This window comes from Thamnophis sirtalis, unplaced genomic scaffold (genome assembly GCF_051295495.1).
Source record: "Thamnophis sirtalis isolate CommonGarterSnake01/CBP01778 unplaced genomic scaffold, rThaSir2_p1.2 scaffold_4, whole genome shotgun sequence".
Taxonomy (NCBI): domain Eukaryota; kingdom Metazoa; phylum Chordata; class Lepidosauria; order Squamata; family Natricidae; genus Thamnophis; species Thamnophis sirtalis.
In genome coordinates this window covers 22,804,007-22,827,156 of record NW_028261384.1, presented here as the reverse complement: position 1 = coordinate 22,827,156, position 23,150 = coordinate 22,804,007, and the positions used below count along the sequence as shown (strand labels likewise).

Here is a 23,150-nt window from a genome sequence, read left to right as displayed (position 1 = left end):
TGTATAGCCTAGGTGCAATGAATTTGTTTCAACTCAGTTACGTATTTTTGCCATATCCTTGCTCCCACTCCCTGTATTAGGCTACCGATGAGGTCTGTTGAAGTAGGGAAAGATTGTCTCCTTCACTATTGCTTTCCTTCTGTATTTACTTCCCTTAAAAGGACAGTGAAAGTACTGCTTTGCTCATGATTCACTTGCGGAATGATAGCCAGGTGGTAGCTAGGATGAGTTTCTCAGTGTTCCCTCAGCTTGACGTCATGTCAGGAGAGGAAGAGGAGAATGATACTAGGCAGTGATGGGCAAAGCAGATAGTTGGATGGAAATTGCTAAAAGGATGACCTGCAGGGAGTGTGAAAATTGGGTGGATCAGTTGATGCAGCATTGAATATTCCTACTTTTTTTCTCTTACTCCCTTGATTTGTCCAACAAGGAAGTAGTTAATGATGACATATAGTCTTTCAATATTTTCCCAGCCCAAGAGCTCATAGGATGGCCAGAACATCCAACAGAAACTCAGTAGAGATGATATCTTTGGTTGACTCACAATTCTCATTTTCTATCAATCACTCACTCATTCAATCAATCAGTATTATCAAAAGGTTGACTGTTTAATTTGCTTCATGCAACAAAACATAAAGATACAAATTACATGCAACTCAGAAAAGTAAGGGGATTGTGGCTTTCTCAGTCTTGGTCCTTTCATGTACACTAGACTGAAAATTCTGAGTCCCATAGTTGGAAGATTATGGGAGTTGTAGTCCAACACTTCTGAAAGGCACCAAATTGGGTTTTATCCAATAGACACAACCCATTTACTTCAATCTTCAAAGTTTCTTTTAAAAGTCCTCCTAGCAAAGCTATGAAGATATCCATAAGATAGATAAGCTTGTTCCATATTCATGAGCAATGTGGTTAATTCTGCCACGCACGCAGTCTAGCGATACAGATATCATGGTTCCATTGTGAACCTTGAAAGAGGAACGAAGGCTAACACTGGCCCAGATGCTACCTTCAGGTACTTGGCCTCCAATTTGTTGAGCAATTATGTTAAGAGGGGCATTATCACGGATATGCTGATTTAAAGTTACCCGGAGCATATTGCATGAATGAATTAATTTTAAAGTGAACACAATGCTAGCAATTCCTTCTTCTGTAAACACAAAGTATTTTTGGGCAAATTGTCCAGCAGATATTAAATAGATCTGTTTCTCATAGATTGAGACTTGTACAAAATCCAAAAGTTTGTTTCTGACAGCTCCTGTAGGCAATCCTATTACAGAGACTCTGGCAGACAATGCAGTAGAAATAGCAGATGGAAGCCAGATGAGGCTGAGTGTACTAATTCCAGAGCTGTCTCCAAAATAACGAACGCTGCATTGGGCAGGAGAAAGGATCTCAAAGCTCATTAGATCCCCAGCACTGACTTTGGTGGCTCCAGAAATGGAGATTGAAGTATCTCTGTAATTGACACCAGATTTATAAACCGTCATCAGTTCTGCATTAGTTCCATTTTTGTTCAGATAAACCACCATACTGAAACCCTCATGAATGCAGGTGTGACCCATGGAATACAGAGCTTGCTGAAAAACAAATTTCACAACCCCCATTTCAGTAAACCTGATGGCTCTACCATCATGACATAAGGTTAGCATATAAGAGTCAGAAAGAGAAACAAATTTAAAGGTCGGTTGATAATTTGTCTGATAGTGAACTGCGGTCATTATTTGTGCAGTCATGGCTACAGCTCCTGTATCATGAGATAACCAAAACAAGCTGAGAGGGGTTTGAAGATTATATATGTCTAAATCTTTACTTTGGTTGCAGAATTGATTAGGGCTCTTCAAAAATATCGAAAGGGTTTGGCTTGGCTCTACTTCTGCAGCACAACTCACACTGGCACTCTGAAACAGTTTGACTTCTGGTTGTTCAATACGAACTCCACTTAGTTCATAGTTTCCTTCTTCACTGTCCTTGAATTTTAAGGAAAGGTGGAGGAAATTTCTGCAGTTATGTTTCACAGCAAAATTGAAATCGGCCCATATTAAGCCATGGTCTTTGAACACCAAGCTGCCTTCTTCAAGGGTCCCCATATTGCATCCTTGTTTTTCTTTCAACTTCAGCTTAAATCCAGGGTAGATCTGAGATGAGCCAGACAAGGGTAAAGCTGTATCTGCAGCCCATGTCTCAGACAGAAGTGTTTCAACAGCTGTTGAACAAACTGTATCGCTCACAAGCGAACAAGGTAGAATAACCGTTCCATCATCACACACGAGACAGGCTTGGCACTCCTGCTGCTCTTTATTAAAAAAATATTCCTCTCCACACAATCCCAGAGCAGCCTCTTTTTCTGCCATTCCAAAACAGCGGAATCCTCCTATTCACAAGAAGAAAAGATAATTCAGTCAGAAGCCTCATTTTACAGGCCCAAACTGTTGTAAGTTGAGGACTACTTGTAAACTATCCTTTAGAGGTAGTGACCCAGTCTCATTTTAAATATCTCAAAAGATGGAAAATCCACAACTTCTGTAGGGAAATCATAGAACAGGATTATAATTAATCTATATTACACGCATGTTATTTAACAGTTTCCATTAAAACCAGAATTTGGCACTTCTTTGGGCCTGTAAACAAATCATTTTCCTATCATACTTAATCATTTTCTGCACAGCTGACACTGATTAAGAACCAAAATTAAGATGGACGTTAGTGCCACTGAAATCACCAAGACAAATCAGTCCTGGCCATCTGCAGTTCCACTGATTCCAATCAAACTAAGGGAAAACTAAACTTCAGAATTTTTAGATACCATATTTTTCAGAGTATAAGACGCACCAAGGTTTTGAAGAGGCAAATAAAAAAAAGTTTTTGCACTCTGCAAACCTCCCAAAACCAGCCCATTTTTTTGCGAAAACAGGCCCGTTTTACTCCCCCCAAAAAGGCATGAATAGTCTTTAGGGGGCTTGCAGAGTGTTCCTGTGAGTGGGGAGGAGGCAAAAACGAGCAAAAAAACAGCCCGGTTTTTGTGAAAACTTGCCTGGTTTTTGTAATAAAAGGGCGGGACATGGATAGCCTTTAGGAAGCTTATAGAATGCTCCTGGGGGCTGGGGGGAAGTAAATTGAGCAAAAATTGGCTGTTTTTCACTTATTTCTGCCCTCCCCAGCCCCAGCTCTCTAAAAGTTTCCTAGAGGCTATCCATGCCCTGCACGGCCATTTTGGTGAAGGGGAGAGGTTTCGGGAGGCAAAAAATGCTATATTCATTGTATAAGACGCATCCAGATTTTCAACCTTTTTTTTTTTTTGAGGGAAAAAGGTGCATTTTATACTCTGGAAAATATGGTATATACTGTAAAAGAAGACTATGAGACAAAAAATGTTTTTGTCACTCATTACCTGGTGTGTTCAGGCATTTCATTCTTTCTCCACAGATACTTGGTAATTGGGTGCATTCATCTTTATCCTGTGAGGAATAGATTCAAATTCATATTCAATTCAGTGTTTCCCCCCCACAAAAATAACCCAAATGAACAAAAAAAATCACCTCTATACGTGCATCTCTTAACTCTAAACTGATAAAATTCTAGTTGTACATTCCAGGTTTGTTGACCTTAAAGTCCAACCTACCCAAAAAACACCTTGGAAAAGCCTCTATTAGATATATTTAAATTAATTATGCAGTACACTTCTAACATTATACATGTACTATTACAGATATAAAATTAAAAAAAAACATAAATCAGTGCTACTGTTCTCTTTTAATTTGAATAAAAGATGCAAATGATCTAATGTTTTTCCAATAATTCTATAATTACACTCTACCTTCGGGATTGAAAACCTATTTTGTCTAGTCTTTTTTGTTGCATAAATTTAAAACCAATTCCTATCCCTTTCAATTTTCTTCCTTATAATTCCTGTGAGATCTTAAAAGAAAACCCTCTTGATCTACTCAAATTACTTCTTTTTGCCTTCACTACTTTTGTGTCTTTTCAACAAATGATAACAATTGTGTTATCTGTTGGTTTTTTAAAAAAAAATATGATCCTAATATTAGTAAATGTTACTCCAGACATCATGGATCATCTCACCAATATAACAATATCGTAATGCCACATCATATTGGATCGTACAATGACCCAATGATGCCACTTTGGATTTGCAAGATAAATCTTAAAATAACATGCAAGTAGTCCCTGCTTTAGCCTCAGAAAAGATGAAATTCAGACAGTGAGTAAAACTTTTTCCTCAATCAGTACTACCTTTGAGGATTTTTGCTTTATGTGTAGAAAATCTGAAGAAGAAAAACTTACGGTAGCTAAAATATTTATAATTGCTTCTATTCCTTACTTTGTTTCAGTTTTAAGTAAACCCAGCAATGTTTTGGAAGCTTGTCTGACAAGATTTATGGCCTTCTCAGCCCTCTCTACCCCTGGCCATGCTATCAGAGGCACGTGGAACAACAATATCTAGGAGATCATTTCCATGCCCATGCAGGAGTGGTTAATTGCATGGAAAAAATAGTTATGAAGTCTATTAGCCATCCATTTCATGGAGATATTCCAAATCTATTATCAAAGTAATTACTTCCAGACCTATTTCTTCACACCACCTACTAGAAATCTATTTCATATCACCAAAAAGATTAGCTAGAGCTTTCATAACTTGGATATTGAATTATCTCTTTCAATTGTTTCCTTACCACATATAAATATTCTTGAAGGCATCTGTGGGGAGTGGGAAGAAGTGAGAGAAATGATATGTGGATTATGATGTGATGGCATAAGTTATACTACTTACTTGTGTCAGACCTCATTTCATAACTACATCACTTACAAATCATCATAATACATGTTGGCATTTCAATGTCGCTTTGTTTGTTATAGAATCCCTTGCTAAATTCACTGCTTCTGAGCTTGCTCAAACATATCCATTTTCGCTGGCAGATGTTTGCAGGATGATGGTGCAGCCAAAAATGGACCTTGGGAGTCCGTTTTTGCTGGCAGAGTGCTCAGGCTACCACAGGGACCCTCGACACGAGTGATGTCAAACTGGCCACACCCATCACTGCCACGCCCACCCTGGCCCCCCAAAGTCAAACATAACCCTGATGTGGCCCTCAGTGAAAGGGCCACATCAGGGTTACGTTCTACATATGGGCCCTCGTTTCTTCTGAGCCCATATGTAGAACAATACCAGATGTTTGGATTTTATCACTTTTTAGAATCCCACAGTGACCATAACTAACATTACCTTGACTAACACCAGTACTTACCAATGCTGTAAATATTGCCAATGTCATCTGCTCAGAGAGCAGGTCCTTTTGAAAGTTGTGGAAACAGTAAGTAACCTATGTCAAAGATCAAGGTATACACATCTATATACTGTATTAAGATACAACCCCCCCCCCAAAAAAAGAGTGGAAATATCAGTGTGTCTGAATACGGTCATTTTTGACTTCCCAAAACCCCACCTTCACAAAAACGGGGCGCACATAGAGTTTGGAAGACCTTTTTTTTTCCCCCTCTTCGAAATCTTGGTGCGTCTTATATTCCAGAGCATCTTATAGTCAGAAAAATACAGTACTTATGTGAAATGCATATAGGGCCAAACTTAACTCCTAAAAAGGCTACTATTTAAATTTAGAATATAATAATAGCTCACCTGGCATATTCGATCTGCATTTGTGGAACAATCCAATAGCTGAAAAAAGCCAGCAGGACACAAGGTACATTTTTCACATTGTGATGGTGTCTTCTGAAAATTGCAAAATTCATCACTTTCACAAAAGCCACACTCCATTAAAGTTTCTCCAATATCAATCATTTTTGCGTCCACGTTTAGTTTATGCCCAGAATAGGACTTCTGGAGATGATTTCTGACTTCCTTCTGCAGGTTTTGAAGATTAGCCTCAAAGTAATGCTGGATGTCCTCTTGCAAACCCTTAAATGACATTTGCTTCACTGTGTCAAAAAGCATGCCGTACTGAACTTTGATCAGATCCATTTGTTCATACATTTTTCTTTGTTGCAGAATAATTTCCCGCTGCTGGGTAACTAATGCATCCTGCTGCTCTGTAAGTTTTTGCTGCAAATCCACAATGATTGCCTGCTGACTTTTTAGTGTTTCAACAAACTGTTCTTGGCCTTTTGTAAGCTGTAGTTGGAGCACAAGTGCATCCTCAGATGGAACTTCATTACCTCCTAACATGCAAACAATCCGGTATTAAAACATGCACAGCTTCTTTTACTGGTTTCATTTACCATAATGCCTCCAATCTTCTTATAAAATATCCTAATTTCTTTCCTAAATTCCCATAGAACACTCGTGTAACAAATTCAGATATTGGCATATTGTAATATTGCTGCTGTACTAAATAATATTCTAGCATACAGGAGCCCACTAAGTCTACATAATGTTTGCTAAGAGTCTCTTCCAGAGGTGGTTTGCAGGCAGTACGCCCCGGTACGGGCATACCGTTCTGGTACAGTGCTCCAGAGGGCCCACCCACCTGCCTGCCCTTCTTACCTGTATTTGAGCTCTTCAGCGTTTACAGCATCTGCGTGATGCTCTGCTGAGCAGCTAGAGCATTGTGGAGGCATCACAGAGCATCGCAGGAGGTAAGGACACATGCGTGTGCTGCACATGTTCATATGGTGGACGCCGGGCCCTGTTAGACCGTACCAGTTGCAAAGGGATCCGGAATCCACCACTGGTCTCTTCAAATACAGAGGTGGCTAAATCGGGGGTGGGTATGGCCTCAGAAGTGTGATGCTTCCAGCCCAGGGGCTGTGAGTTTTACAGCCCTATTCTATCGTGGCCCGACAAAACCGCACTCGTCAAAATAGCGGCGACAAAACCGCGTCGCTAAAACCGCGACGTCATCACCGCGGCGACAATAGCGCGGCGACAGAAGGGCACTTTAAAACAGCATGGCGGCAGAAAGCCGATTTAAAAAAAGAGCCAAGGTGGCGCAGTGGTTAAAAGCAGCACTGCAGGCTACTGCTAGATCAGCAGGTCAGCGGTTCAAATCTCACCGGCTCAGGGTTGACTCAGCCTTCCATCCTTCCGAGGTGGGTAAAATGAGGACCCAGATTGTTGGGGGCAATATGCTGACTCTCTGTAAACCGCTTAGAGAGGCCTGAAAGGCCTATGAAGCGGTATATAAGTCTACTGCTATTGCTATTATTGCTATTGCTAATTAAGGTAAGGGTTAGGATTAGGTTTAGGGGTTTGGTTTAGGGTTAGGTTTAGGGTTAGGTTAGGGTTAGGGTTAGGGTTAGGTTTAGGGTTAGGGTGCTGAGGGCTTCGGAAAGCGCGGATTTGCCCTCCGCAGTTATGTTGTCGCGCTAGGGTCGCCTTTTTCCTTAGCACTTCGGACAGCGTGGATTTGCCCTCCGCGCTTATGTCAGCGTGGATAAGGGCTTCGCGGTTTTGTCGGTGAACCCTATTCTATTGTATCACCACAATTACAAGTGATCCTTGATTTACAACCATTTGGTTAGCAATAGTTCAAAGTTACAATGGCACTGAAAAAAATGACTTGCAAACTGCCCTCCCACTTACAACTGTTGCAGCAACCCCATGATTACATGATCAAAATTTGGTCAGTTGGCAACTGGCACCTATTTATGAAGGTTAAAGCATTCCAGAATTGCAGTATCCTAGAGTTATGTGATTGCTATTGGTGACTTTTCCAGCCTGCTTCCAACAAGCAAAGTCAATGGGGAAAGTTGGATCCCTTAACAGCACTGTAATTTGCTTAATAACTGTGGCAAAAAAACGGTCATACAATTGGGGATGACTCAACAGCGACCTTGCTTAGTAACAGACATTCTGGTGCCAGTTGTGATTGTAAAGTCAAGGGTCATGTGATTGGAGGGGAGTCTTAGCAATTCAAACTGATATTCTTTAGAGGTGTTAAATTAAGGTTGGTGACATGGGCTGGAAATTCTAACTATAATCTATGGTTGCTGGATTTCAGGTGCAAGAATTGGGATGACCAAAACATGGAATCAGAGTTTTCTTTATTTCTTTGCTATAATAAATAATGATTGAATAATTTGATTGAATCATTCAATCAAATAATCATATTTTTGTAGCACAGACTTTTAACTTTGAGCCTATCTAAAGGCGTCAAGATTATAGAAAATTTTTACTCACTTAGGCTAACATTAATAGGGAGAGGCACACTGGAATGAGCATCTTGCTGCAAAGAAAAGCTACCACATTGGTTTGAGGCTCGTGAGGCCTATTAAACTTGCAGAGTATGACATGAAAACAAAAAAGGAATGGTTTTTCTTTCTGTTTGCCCTCCCTGTTATTCATATTACTATTTTGGAAGAAATTGGCCTGTCATTCAATTGGCCCAAGAAATGCTAATTCTCATCTTCAACTTTTTGGACACAGAAAAAAATATTTATATTTTAATTTGAAATATTTTGGGGGGAGGAGAAAGAGTGGCAGACCCTGGGGGTGGAGATAAAATAGGAATCAGCCTCAAATCTCTATGTAATCACAAATGGACTTAGTGCAACCCCTTTTGAATTCCTTTATCCAGCACCAAAATAGTGCTGTTAGTTGACTAGATTACTATTAATGGACATGAGTAGTAATTGGAGATTCAAGTGTGATCCTAGTCCTTCATGCCTGACATTTTTTTAATGTAAAAAGGCTGGAACTAAATGTTTCTTATGGCCATAATATATCTGGGTATTTTTCACGGAACATGTCTTCTTGTGACCAGAACTGATATTTAAAGTTATTCATTGTACAATGATATATGCTGCAGCCAATCAGTCCTACCTTGCTAAATGGATCAATACTAGTTGCCAACTGTCTATGGAGATTCTCAGTCATCCAGGTCATGGTGCAAATTGATGTGGTGCCTTCTTGGAACCATTGAAAGGACCGTGTTGTAGGAAACAGTGTCTGCAACACAGTTCTTTCAACAGTTCCAAGGAGGCTCCACACTAATTTACACCAGTCAGGTGACCCTGATGACACAGATAAACATCCAGATGACCTTAATGTGATGAGTTGCAGGCAGTAAGTCCTGGTACAGGTTTACCAGAGCCTGGCTGGAGCACCGGGTACAGTTCTGGAACAGTGCCCCAGAGGGCCCACCCACCTGCCCGAGCTCCTTACCTGTCCTTTAAGCCTTTGGCACTTACGTGCACATGGCGTGTACGGTGCCTGCGAGGCACTCTGATGAGCAACTGGAGCATCGTGGAGGCTTGCAGAGGCTTCGCAGGCAGGTACGATGTATGTGTACGTTACGCACGTCCATGTGGGTGATGCCAGGCCCGTTCCAACCATACCGGTTGGAACGGGATCCGGAACCCACCATTGTTAACGACCCACTAAAAGAATACAAATGGCCAGCTGTTTCCAAGGAGTATAAATCCTTCCACTTCCCACCATCCAGTCAGAGCTGAAGAAGCTTTTTGGATGAGAAATGAAATGTCTTAAAAAAAAAACAAACCAGAAAGTCCAGTTGCCTCTTAGTTAAATGTTCTCTATGTAAAAATTGAACTTGAGGGTGTATGTTGCGTATAGTTAAACAGACCAACAGGTGAAATGTGAAATGATCATTTGGTTTCACCTCGAAGAAAATTTAAGTCAAGAGATGAAGATGAAATGTTAAAAGAGTGAAATGGAGAATTTGAGAAACATACTTAGCGATGCAGTTGGTACTAATGTAAGAGATTAGAATTAGGGCGATTAGTGATACTGTTTCTGTACTAAGGGAAAAAAATAAGTTTAGGACAAAATATAGAAAGAGAATAATATGGCTGAAATTGGAAACAGAAATATGATATAAAATGGATTGATTGATGTATATGAGAGGATGTAAAAGAAAAGACCCAGACAACACTTTGTTCATAAAATACGTAAAAAATTGTAAAAAAAATATAAAAAACCTTGAATTAAAAAAAAAGAAAGTCCAGTTGCCTCTTGAAAAAAAGCACCTTTGGGACTAGTTGCCAATACTTACCTGGTTTAACATCACAGGTGAGCTGAACACCAAGAGAAGCACCACCAAGTTCTGAAGCTGTGTAGGCAAGCTCTTCCTCAATGAATTGTGCTGCCTTCTCAGTTACTCTGACCGAGGTAGGCTCAAGGCAGCGTTCCCCTTGATCTGGTGGGCATGGAGAGATTTGGCTTGCAGGTCTTGGTTTCTGACGAATGTGCAGGGGTAGCCGACACTCAATGCCTCTGCAGTCCTGCATGGTGCTATTCAGAATTCTTCTGGGACAGTCCCTTCCTCCAGAGCATATCACACCTGTACCTCTGCCGGTCCCAGCTAAGAGCCCCAGGATGCTGCCTCTAGAAGACTGATGTGGTTGTTGCTTGCTGGATGGCTGAATGAAAGAAAGAGATGAGCGATTTGACCTGCTGAAGCAGCGCGCACCATGACACTGTTGTCTGCTGGGCTGTAATCCACCATTGGTATTCCTGCCACATGGGGCAATTCCACAGAGTTTTGCATAGACACATCCTCCTTCTCCAGCTAGGAGCCACAGACAGACTCCAAGCCAACAGCAACAAGTCCAGTAGAGCTGCTTCCCCTGCATCTCACATCTACAGAAAAGAAAATCTTAGTAAATCAGTTGTGGGGGGGGGAGAGAGAAACACCTCACTATTCAAATGATTGTTCTTTACCTCTTCCTGTAACACTGCCTTAGGCAGTGTTACAGAATTATTACATCGAAAGAAAACAGTCAATTATTTTGCCCAGTGCATCAATAAATAAAATATGCATGATAATTATGTTTCCTGGGGAAACAAATATGACTAACTCTCTGGCTACTGATAGAGAGCTTCCTATTGAGGGGAAAAATAACATGTATAATATTAAATGAAACCAAAGAAAGCATTGAAGTGCATTGTCAAAATATTGATGAACCGGAATAGGACATAACAACAGGTCAGCCATTGGGGACTGGATGTAATGAGACAGGATAACAAGGTCAGCCAATGAATAGGGCTTAGTAACAAGGTCAGCCAATTGCAGCTGAAACAGCTTGGACCCTGGGCATGGTTTAGCTCTGCAGCTCTGAGTGCTGTGCTGAGAATTGAAATTGAAGCTAGTTTGTCTAGGCTGCTCTGAATTGACTTACAGTCTCTCTTCTCTACCATGTTGGAAGAATCTGCTGTTAGTATTGTACATTTACTCATGTGTTATTATGTATATATAAAGAAGTTAATGAATCCTGTTGAATCAGTCATCCGTGTGTTTTTTCTGGATTTGATTTTTGCAACAAACTCTGACAGGCATGCATGCTATTGCTGTTGATAAATAGAAGATATAAATGTATGGATGAATATAGGCTGATTTAGAGTTGGCCACAATTGCCTGTAGCTGTCACCATATAACTATGCTGTGAAGGTTTGATGTGTAAAGTGGGGGTTACAGAGGATTGCAGATGATGGGCGCAAACAGTTCCAGAACCCCAACTGACAATTGTGAAGTTGTGCACTCCATGTGCTGATTGGTTCCAACTTCCCGCTGAGAGGTGGGAGAAGGGAAGGCACATTCAATGGGAAACATTAAAATACACTGACATAACAGGGGTGAAATTCAGCAGGTTCTCACAGGTTCTGGAGAACCGGTAGCGGAAATTTTGTGTAGTTCAGAGAACTGGCAAATACCACCACTGGATGGTCCCAGAGGGGGGGTGGGAATGGAGATTCTGCAATATGCTTCCCCCAGGAGCAGGGTGGGAATTGAGATTTTGCAGTATCCTTCCCTTGCCATGCCCACCAAGCCACGCCCACTGAACCGGTAGTAAAAAAAAAATTTGAATTTCACCACTGTTGTACAATCATCTCTGAATGATAGCCACATGTGGTCCAATGCAGCAGAAATCTACTCTAGTCTTTAGGTCAAACAAGCTTTCAAAAATAAAGGATTTTACATTCTGAATGCAGAAGTTTAAATCCTTCACAGTGAGGTCAATAAATTTGGTACCCTCTAAATATTTTGGAAAATATCTCCAGATCTCTTTTACTGGCTTTCCTACCCTCCTAATACGAGCTGAAATCCAAACATCTGAGAGACAGCAGATTGCACATTTTGTTTGAGTTCCTTATGATTTTGAGATACATACAAGTAAAAGAAAGTTAACTTTACAAATGGATAGTTTGCTCTGAGCAATTTCTTGCTTTTTGTTACAAAGACACTCAAACAGCAATACCTAAAACCCAATGCTGAATCTAAGGTGAGACAGAAAATAAGTGGGAAAAATAATGAAATGTTATTGGGGTTTTAGACTTGGATTACATATATAAATAGTCCCTGACTAACAACCATTTGTTTAGGGACCATTCAGTTACAACAATGTTGAAAAAACTGATTTACAACCACTCTTCGCACCTACATTCCCACAGTTACAGGATCAAAACTTGGGCACTTAGCATATACCATATTTTTCAGAGTATAAGATTCACCCTTTTCCCTTTTAAAAAAGGCTGAAAATCTGGGTGCGTCTTATACACTGAATACAGGTTTTTTTCCTCCTGAAGCCCCGCCCCTTCACCAAAATGGCTGTGTAGAGCCTCGAGGAAGCTTTTAGAGAGCTCCTGGGGGCTGGGGAGGGTAGAAATTTTGCCCCCCCAGCCTCCAGGAGCACTCTATAAGCTTCCTAAAGGCTATCCATGCCCCCCTTTTTTTACAAAAAACGGGCCATTTTTTGCTCATTTTTGCCCCCCAGGAGCACTCTTCAAGCCCCCTAAAGGCTATCCATGCCTTCTGCGGGGGGGAGGGAAACAGGCCCATTTTCACAAAAAAACGGGCCGTTTTGGGAAGGTTTGCAAAGTGCAAAACCTTTTTTTATTTGCCTCTTCAAAACCTTGGTGCGTCTTATACTCTGAAAAATGCGGTATTTGCAACTACTGCAGCAACCTAGGATTGCCACTTGTAACCTTCCCAGATGACTTTGAACAAGCAAAGTCAGGGGGAAAGACAGACTCACTTAACTATCGCATGAGTTACTTAACAACTGCAGTGATTGGCTTTAACAAATGTGGGGAACAGGATCATACAATTGGGCGATTCTGTGGAGATTCTCAATCAGATCAGCCGAATCAGAAGTAGCGGCAGCGGGAGGCTCTGTGTATCCACCCGGATGCTTCTGTGCATGTGCAGAAACTTCTGCGCATGCACAGAAGCATCACTCACGCACGCAGGAGCGCCCAAACCGGTAGTAAAAAAAAAGGCAATCCACCTTTGATCTCACTTGTTAACCAACTTGCTTAGCAACCAAAATTCTGGTTCCATTGTGGACATGATTCAAGGGCCACCTGTATAATGTATGCAACTAAATTGTAACACTTATGCGCCCGGTAGAAATGCAAACATCATTTTAAAAATACAAAAAAGCCTTCTAGCAAACTGTTGAGTTTTTTTAACAGGTTTTAGTTCTACTTTACAGATAAAGAATCCTTTGCCTATTGGGTATCCTTTATACGTGTTGGGTGTGTAACTCTCAAAATTTCTAGTTTTTATCAGAATTCTGGAGATTGCCAAGTGGGACAACACTAGATATGGGTGTTAGAATTAAACAATGCTGAAAACACACAAACACACCCAACCAGCTTGCCTTGGGTGGCTAATTGCATTTTTCACATCTTTTACTCTAAATAAGGTCAGAGGCAGCAATTTTTTTAAAAATCAGATACTCTCCAGATGCCCAACTTAATAAAATAATACTGTTTTGCCATTATTCTTATTTCTAACCTCTTACTGCATTCATCCACATTTCTTGAAAGATACACAGAGACCTAGACTAATAATTCTTCTTTTCCAGCACAAATCAAAAGTTTTCTCTACTCACGTGGAGTCCCTATTCCCAACTAGAGGCAACCCAGGCTTCTTTTTCTCTTTCTTTGCAAAGTTGCCAAAGTCCCCCTTAAATATGACCTGGCAAATTTAAAACACACACAAGGAAAAAGAGAGAAAGGGGGAGAGAGAAAGGAAAGAAAGTTCACAATTCAGTCATCCTCATCAAGCAACCTGAGTGCCTTACCTAAAATAAATGCACGGCGCAGATGAAGGGGGAGGAGAACAAAAGAGCAGGGAGTGGGGGAGAAACCCTCTTTTCTCGGTTTCTGGATGAGGTGAATCAATGATCGAGAAGGACCCCCGGGGCAAGGAAGTAGTTCTTTCTTCTCCCTCCTTCTCAGGGACCTTGGAAAGGAACGGGAAAGTGTAAGGTTTCTGCAGACATCCTTCACTTCAGTTGCATTAAGCGCCTCCCTTTAGTTCCCTGGATGTCCGACTATTTGCAGGATTCCTCCCGGGCTGGAAGGAGGAGGAGGAGGAGGAGCGCCCCGCAACACTCCTGGCTGGGGAATTTGCAGGTCTCCATTTCAGGGGGAGGGCGCAGAGGTGCTGCTCTCCGCTCTCAGGCGAATCGGGATGAAAGCCAATCAGCTTCGCAGTTACATTATCTCTCTTCTCATCCCTCCTCCTTCACCAAAAAACATACCGATACACAGAGAGACTCCCCTCATGCCCCACTAGTTAACCCGACGGGAGCCCGAGCCCTTTTTTAAAAATCAGGAGTGAGAACCAAACATCCAAGCGTTCCTTAACCTTTCATAGTTGCCAGCAGGATGTGGAGGCTAGGCGCGTAAAAAGTCTCTCGGAACAAGGACACACCTGTAGGATCTGTGCCTGAGGTCTGCCTAGAGCCCTGCTTGTGAATGGTGGCTGTTCTGAGAAGTGTGAACTTCAATTCTCAGAATTTCCCAGCCACCCTGGGAAATTCTGGGAGATGAACTCCACACATCTTAAGCGAGCCAAGGTTGGCAAGCATTTGCCTAGAGCAGTGTTTCTTTGAGAAACACTGGCCTAGAGTGTACAGGTAGTCCTAGACTTGCGACCACAATTGAGCCTCAAATTGATATTGCTAAGTGGGAAATTTGTTAAGTGAGTTTTGTCCCATTTTATATCTTTTCTTGCCACATTTGTTTACTGAATCACTGCAGTGGTTAAATTAGTAACACGGTTGTTAAGTGAATCTGGCTTCCCCATTGTCTTAATTTGTCGGAAGGTTGCAAAAGGTGATCATGTGACCCCGGGACACTGCAACCGTCATAAACATGAGTCATTTGTCAAGCATCCAAGCGTATATCATGTGCCAATGGAGATGCTTCAATGGTCAAAGTGTGAAAAGTTCACAGTTCATAAGTCACTTTTTTCTGTGCCATTCTAACTTTGAATAGTCACTAAATGAACTGTTGTAAATTGAAGACTACCTGTAATGTCTGCTAGGGATCCATACCAACAACTGTCTTCAGGAAAAACCTTTAAAGTAGTAAAGTAAAAGACCTGTTAGATCTCAAGTTGGATAGGGTAAGGAGTTTATTGCTTTACGTGATCTGTTTGGGTTTGGTTATGATATGGTTCTGTATGGTTATGAGAATTCAGAAAATGGGATAATTCAGTCTGACATTCTGAGGAAATTATCATGGTATGTGCCACAGCTGAATATTGCAAAACAGAAGCTCTACAAATTGCAAAACAGCATAAAACACATATCTGGAAATTAAATAACCACCAAATTATACAACTAAAATTTAATGGCCGACACTATTTATTTGTATCTTGCCTTTATTATTACAAATAACTCAAGGCAGTAAATGTATCAAACACACCTCCCTTCTATTTTTGCTTGTTTATTTTGCTTATTCCACATATAATTAAATATTCTGGTCACTATTTAAATCTCCTACTATCAGATTCAAATATCTCCATCTCTTTAACTATGGCCAACTTCTGTCATGTAATATGTAAGGTGCAGTAGTGGGTTTCAAAAAATTTTCGAACCTACTCTGTGGGTGTGGCCTCCTTTGTGGGAGTGGCTTGATGGCCATGTGACCTGGTAGGCGTGGCTTGCCAGCCATGTGTCCTCTCTCTCTCTCTCTTTCCTTCCTTTTGTCTCTGTCCCTTTTTCCTTTTTTTCTTTCATCTCTCTCTCACTTTTCTTTCCTTTTTTCTTTCTTTCTTTATTTATTTATTTCTTCCTCTCTTTCTCTTTCTCTCTCTGTGAGTCTGTGTGTGTGTGGGTTTCAAAAAAATTTGGAACCTCTTCTGTAGGTGTGGTCTGCTTTCCCAGTCCACTGGTGGAACCTCTTCTAACTGGTTCGGTAGATTTGACGAATCAGTTCTACCGAACTGGTGCAAACTGGTAGGAACGCACCTCTGGTAAGGTGGGCAGCAGCTTTATCAACAAATCTTCTGACCTAACTAGCCAATATTAATTTTGGGTATCCAAGGTTCTTATGAATCCAAGACCTGTTTGGGGTAGTGTGTAAAAGTCCGGCTAGAAACCAGGAGATTGTGAGTTCTAATTGTGCCTAAGACACAGAGCCATCTAGGTGACCTTGGGCCAGTCACCCTCTCACAGCTCTAGGAAGAAGACAGTGGCAAACCACTGTCAGTTTTTGACAAGAAAGCCAGTAGGACTAATCCAGACAGTCCCCAGAAGTCAAAACTAAGTGAAAGGTACAGAAATGTTTTTATGGACTAGTCACCGGTACAATAAAGTTTATGTTCTGATATTTTTAAACAAAGAAAAGACTCCTGCAATACCTCAGCCATAATCACATATTTCTAAATTTACTGCATTTCTACTAGCAACAGGTTATCTATACTCCAATCACTGAGTAAAACAATATGTACCTTTATCTATCTCATCTTGCTTCCATGTGCTTATTTCACATCTTTTTGTTTTATGTAAACAGGCCTAAATAAAATCCATATTCAATTCAGAAATGAAATGCACCTTTGGAAAAACTGGGAGATAAGCCAAAACTCCTTGATTCATGTGGAGTCACTTTATTTCCTGAAGGAATGAAAAGTCCTCCCCAAAAAAGATAATTCAAACACACTAAAAATGTAGATTAGTTATTTTAAAATGGTCTTTTGAACATAGGAGACTCATTTGAGCTTTGAACAATGAAAAGAAACCAGAATTCTAATAGCTGTTGTACTTGACTAAGGTGACCAGATTTTCAGATTGGTAAAGAGGGACACCTTTGACCGGGGGGGGGGGGGGGGAGGTTGATTAAAAATTTTATACGGAGCAACAAAAATTTTCATACAACGCAAAAATAGTATTGTAATATTTTTTTTATTTCAACATAACTACAATTTACAAATATAAATTGTAACTGTTGCCAAACATCAAAATTTTGATCACGTGACCATGAGGATGCTGCAATGGTCGCTAAGTGTGAAAATGGTCACTAAGTGTGAAAATGGTCATCAGTCACTTTTTTCAATGCCATTGTAACTTTGGTCACTATACCACCTTTCTTGCCACAGTTCTTAAGTGAATAACTGCAGCTGATAAGTTAGTAACGTAAGTAAATCTGGTTTCCCCATTTGACTTTGTCAAAAGGTCAAATATGACCCCAGGACACTGAAACCATCATAAATACAAATCTGTTGCCAAACATCAAAATTTTGATCGTGTGACCATGAGGATGCTGCAACGGTTGCTAAGTGTGAAAATGGTCACTAAGTGTGAAAAATGGTAATCAGTCACTTTTTTCAATGCCATTGTATCTTTGGTCACTAAGCCCATTATACCACCTTTCTTGTCACAGTTCTTAAGTGAATAACTGCAGCTGGTATTTTGTATTTTGGATATAATCTTTTTTTAAAGACAATTTAAAAAAAGACTCCACAGAGAATAAATTGAAGTAAAACATTTCAAACTATTCTTTCTATGCACAATATATTTTAAAGTATTGTGCATAGAATTTTTAAACATGGTTTCACTTCAATTTATTTTGGATAGAATCTTTTTTTAAATAGTCTAAGACTATTTAAAAAGAATCCACACAGAATTTTAAAAAATCCTATGCACAATAAATAAAATATTATTTTAAAATACATTAAAAAAATAAAAGAAAAAAACCCAGCTCACTTACCAGCAGACTTGCACTACAAGTCAACCCAGAATGATGTAGATGTTAATACAAAGAACTGAGCAAGAGAATACCAAGACAAATTTATATTATTTTTATTTTAAACAAGGTTTTTATTTTTTATTGCAAATTATTAAGATCTTTTAGAAACAAAGTGTTGTCCAGATTTTCCCCTTTAACATCCTCTCATATACATAATTCACTTTACATTATAATTCTATTTCCAATTTCAGCGATATTATTTTCTTTTCATAATTTCCATCATAAACTTATTTTTTTCTTAATACATAAAGATTATCATTAATTGCCCCTTCAAAGTTAAACCAAATTACCATTTCATATTCCATCTGTGGATCTATTTTATTATAAGTAGCATACATCCTCAAATTCAGTTTTTACATAATAAGAATTTAACTAAATTAATTATCCACAATTAATAATGTTAATATAATTCCCTTATATCTTAATTAACTACCTAACATTAACAATATTAACACCTTTCACTTTAATCTACTAATATATCCCTTCTTTTCCGTCCTCCTTCTTTAACCATTTTCTCTTCATTTCTCAAAAATTCCAAGTTCTTTTTGATTCTCTTCTTTCCACCCATTCTCTTAGCTGCTTCTTCTTCTTTTTCTTATTTTTATAATTGCTGTATCTTTTCTTCAGAATCCTTTTTCTCATTTTTAATTTTATTATTCTAATAGGTTTCCCCAGGGTTTTTCCCAATCTTTCCCACTATTCCTTTCTTTGGGGTGGGATTCAGCCAGTTTGGACCAGTTCAGTCAAACTGGTAGTTCTGGTGAGCACCCACTCACCCACCCACTCCTGCTCTTCCCTAACTTACATTTCCCTGTTTTTTTTAGCTCAGCTGATTAATGAGGATTGCCACACGTCAGCTGTTTTACTCACAAGCACTGACATAGAAAGTAAGTTTTTAAGCTTAAAATGGCTGATTTTTTTAATGATGCCTGCTCGCTCGCTTATCGAACTGGTAGTTAAACCATTTACATCCCACCATTGCATCAACACTAGCACCAACAATAGGGCTAGGGAATCTTTATCCCTTCTACCCACATTATGTGTGGCCAAGGGCAAGCCATGAATACTAAAAGAGACTAGAAACAAAGATCCTAAAAGGACCCTCTAGGAATTTGTCTCTGTGCCACTAGCAGGAAGAGAGGGTTTTGCCTGTATTTGTATGACAAAGTTGATTGAGCGAGAGTAGTTTAGCATCAAATAACTTCAGGGCTATCTTTGGTAATACTAATAATACTCTTTAAACCCAGTACTGATTGGATAGAATGAAGTATTATGTATCTTCACCCATAATCCCTTGTGGTGGAGTCTGACAACTAAATGGAGCTAGCAAAGTGCTTTAATGGTCAGATGCCCTTCCTGTCACCGATGAGGAGTTTTGTTCAGCAGATACTGTATATTCTCAGTGTGCCCAGAGAGAGAAACATCTGCATCTACCTACCTATGATATGGTATGGTTGTTGTGTGCTTTTAAATTTTGGTATTGTTTTGTTCGTCTTTTTTATTCCTTATTTGTACCACCACCCCTTGACTTGGGTTGTGAGCCGCTCTGAGTCCCCTCGGGGAAAAGGGTGGCATAGAAATATAATAAATTCAATTCAATTCAATTCAATACCTACCTGGGATCGAACTCACAGCCTCCTGATTGTGAGGCGAGAGCTCCATCTCTAGGCCACTGCATCATTCCCATAATAATATATTATGTATCTCCCCCATTTAAACTCAAGCAAAGAAAGTCACTAGATTCCTATGTATTGCCTTTTTTTAAACATTGATGCTTCATTCATTGCACCATTCCAATAAGTAAAATCTCCCCCTCTCCTTTTGTTCAAATAATTGGCCTTTTGACATTTTTTCCCTAAATACAAAGATAATTATTGCCATATTTTAACTCTGCCATTTTTATTTTTTATTTTACCTTTTAATATTTCAATTTTTATTTCCAAAAGTTATTTCACAATGTAACATAAAATATGTCTTATTGTAAGAATATAGACAAGGCTAGCTGAGTTTATTGTTTTTGCTTTTTTTCTAATAGGTATTTCATAATTTTAGAGAGCAGAGGAAATAGGTTTTTTTTTCTCACTTTATTATTAATGGCTGAAGACATATTAAGACATATCTTGAAAGCAAGAGCCTTTTCTGGAGTTCCTTAAGCAAAAGACTAAGAAATATCAATGAAACAATTATGCCAACAGTGAAAAAATGTGTTTAGTTACCAGCCAGTAATTTTAATGTTGAACTGTAACTAAAATTTCAATTAACTTGACTTTTACTGAAAGAGATATTCTCCCATGCATAGGCCTCCCATAATTTTTTTGCCTTATTTTGTTAACAATATATCCTTTCAGTTGAGGAAATCATTAAAAGATTGGTCATCTTAGTATTAATCAATGCGGAAGAGAGAATCAAGGAAATAAAAAGTAATCAAATAATTTTAGGATTGTCCCAAAAGTGCTTTTTGAAGAGGCAACTTGACTTTCTGGTTTTTCATTGAAGGTGTTTCATTTCTTATCCTAGAAGCTTCTTCAGCTCATTTAGCTTCTTGGATGAGAAACTAAACATCTTCAAAGAAAAAACCAGAAAACCAGAAAAACTAGTTGCCTCTTGAAAAAGCATCTTTGGGACAACCCTGACCTGGATGGCTGAGAATCTCCATAGACCTGGGATGGCAAACCTATGGCACGCATGCCCAAAGTGGCATGTGAAGCCATGTCATCCGGCACACGTGGCCTTGCTTGTTTGTCTTCCAGGTTTCTGGCATCCATGCGTGCAAGATGATCAGCTGTCCTTTGCACACACACAGCAGTGGCAAAAACAATGTGGACATGCACTCCAGCCAATTGATTGTCAGGTGCGCATGCGTGCCAGAACACAGACGTCCAACTTTTCCGGAGTGCACAGCATTGCCAAAAACCAGCCTGCACATGTGCGCCGGTCAGCTGATCATCAGGCACACATGCACGCTAGAACCTGGAAGTTCAGCTTTTCTGGAGCATTGACCCGATGAGCATGCGCACCTAAGCACAACATTTCCACGTGACCTTTTCGGCATTTGGTGCCAAAAAGGTTTGCCAAAGATATTAATTGTAGGCTTGTTAACTTTAGAAGAATTCAAATCTGAGTTTAGTTGATTATGTATTGTGAACTTTCAAAAATTCAAAGGAATTAGAAGCATTATTTAAAGTATAAATTAATAAAATAATTAAAAATGGTTGGGAATTTCTAAAAGCACAACGGCAAACAATTCCAAGAAAAAAAACAATTGGAGGATATTTAGAGGAGCTAAGATGGGTACACAAAACACCTCGTGAATATCAGAAAATGAGGGACTTATGTAGAAAGCGGAAAGATGGAGGATCATCAAAGAAGATGTAGCTCAGAACTGTTGCATACTTTGCCCTGCAGAATAAAAGCACAGCATGCTTCTTGGGTTTATTATTAAAGTTTTATTCAGCCTTCCATCCTTCCAATGTGGGTAAAATGAGGAGCCAGAGTGTTGGGGGCGAATATGCTGACTCTATAAACCACTTAGAGAGGGTTGTAAGGCACTATGAAGCGGTATATAAGTCTAAGTGATCTTGCTATTGCTATTGGTAAGGCCTTTGTTTGGAATGCTAAAAAAGAAGGTACTCTTTTCTCCCCGTTGGAAGAAATGTCTATTTGGATTCAGTCCTAAGAAAGGTGGCTGGAAACAATGGTGGCTGTTTGGAAAGATGGTTGTAATAATGGACAGGATCAAGTGTTTTGAGGTCCTGGGGAAAAAAAGGGAAGAGATGCTGAAAGTGCCTGGGTTTTATGCCCTCTCTGGGCTTTTGAATTTGAGCTTGTATTCTTATTGATTGTCAGACTCCCATGAGGCTATGCAGGGGTAACTTTTTAGGTTTGTCTGTGTCCCAGGCTTGGTTGAGCCTTGCTGGGTGATGTAATCTTCCAGATGGCATATGGTAAGTTCTATTGCTAGACGGCTAGAGCCAGTGATGGGTTTCAAATTTTTAAAGAATCTATTCTGTAGGTGTGGCCTGTTTTGTGGGAGTGGCTTGGCAGTCATGTGACTAGGTTGGAGTGGCTTGGCAGTCATGTGACTGGATGGGGGTGGTGGCCAACTTGATGTCACCAGGAGATGTCATGGATTGGGTTCTTGCTTAGCAACCAAAATTTTGGGCTCAATTGTAGTCATAAATCAAGGACTATCTCTGCCTTCCTCTGCATGGCAGCCTTGTCGTAGTAAACTCCTTATCCTTTCTGGCAATTTTCCTCTCTGTTAGAGGCATCAAAATAATCCATACAATGTAAGGTTTCCTGCTGCAGGGGGTTGGACTAGATGACCTCCCAGTAGCCTTCTAGCCCTAAATTGCTGTGTTGTTTTCTTTCTTTCTGCTAACAAAGAAACCTGCCTAAGGCTCATTCCACATTCCTGCCAGATAGAGATAATGAGATAATGACCCTAGAGAAAGTTTGGCTCCAGTCACAAGCAGGGAATCATCCAAACCCTTCTGAAAACACAAAGCCCATATTGTACAAACCCCAAAACTTCAAAAACATAAAACCATATAACCATATAACCAATTTGTTATTGAACTTTTTTCAGTTTAAAGTTATAAGCATTAAGACTTGTGGACTTCAACTCCCAGAATTCCACAGCCAGGCATGCTCAGTTCCGATTTAAAGTGACAGCATTTGTTTTTCTCCTTTGCAAAAGAAGTTTCCTTCTTTCTTTTTATTTTTCTTCTCCCTCCCTTCCTTCCTCCCTTTCTCCCTCCCTCCCCCCTCTCTCAAACACACACAGAGAGAAGTTGGATTGGATTATCTTTCCTACCCCCTTTCCTCTCTCACTCTGTCTCAAACACATACACACACACACACACACAAGTTGGATTGAATATCTCTCCCAATGGCTTGAAATCATCTCCTCTGCCATCCCCACCTCATTCCTCTGCTGCCTTCCCCAAACATCTTCTCCATTGCAAATGCAGTGTGCTGTCCAGATGGGAAATGCCTGGAATGCAATAAAGCCCACCCACTAACTTCCTGCTGGCAGGCTGGGGTGAGAGGAGAGGCAGAGAAGCTGGATGGGAGTTGATCTGAATCTTCCGAAAGAACGGGGCTGGGGGAAAGTGTGTGTGCTACAGCATGACTCTTTGCCTGACTTCCTGCCTCCTCCTGTGGTCTCCTC

The 23,150-nt window shown here is 40.0% G+C and overlaps 1 protein-coding gene across 1 annotated transcript; it reads right to left on the bottom strand.

Annotated features, from left to right (window-relative positions):
• Positions 1 to 857: 857 nt before the first annotated feature.
• On the bottom strand, positions 858 to 10,282 carry LOC106538220 (uncharacterized). The gene is made up of 4 exons (XM_014052665.2): positions 9,990 to 10,282; positions 5,657 to 6,195; positions 3,392 to 3,458; positions 858 to 2,374 (listed from the first exon to the last, which is right to left on the bottom strand). Exons 1-4 carry the CDS (start codon positions 10,222 to 10,224, stop codon positions 858 to 860), a joined length of 2,358 nt encoding a protein of 785 aa, XP_013908140.2. The 5' UTR covers positions 10,225 to 10,282.
• Positions 10,283 to 23,150: the final 12,868 nt, after the last annotated feature.

What these genes read in the sequence shown, in the direction of transcription:
- LOC106538220 (XM_014052665.2), bottom strand. Translation starts at nt 10,224, where the DNA reads ATGCAGGACTGCAGAGGCATTGAGTGTCGGCTACCCCTGCACATTCGT. An exon ending in ATGCAGATCGAATATGCCAG is followed by an intron (nt 3,459 to 5,656) that starts GTGAGCTATTAT and finishes TATTCCTCACAG; the next exon opens with GATAAAGATGAATGCACCCA. An exon ending in GAAATGCCTGAACACACCAG is followed by an intron (nt 2,375 to 3,391) that starts GTAATGAGTGAC and finishes TCTTGTGAATAG; the next exon opens with GAGGATTCCGCTGTTTTGGA.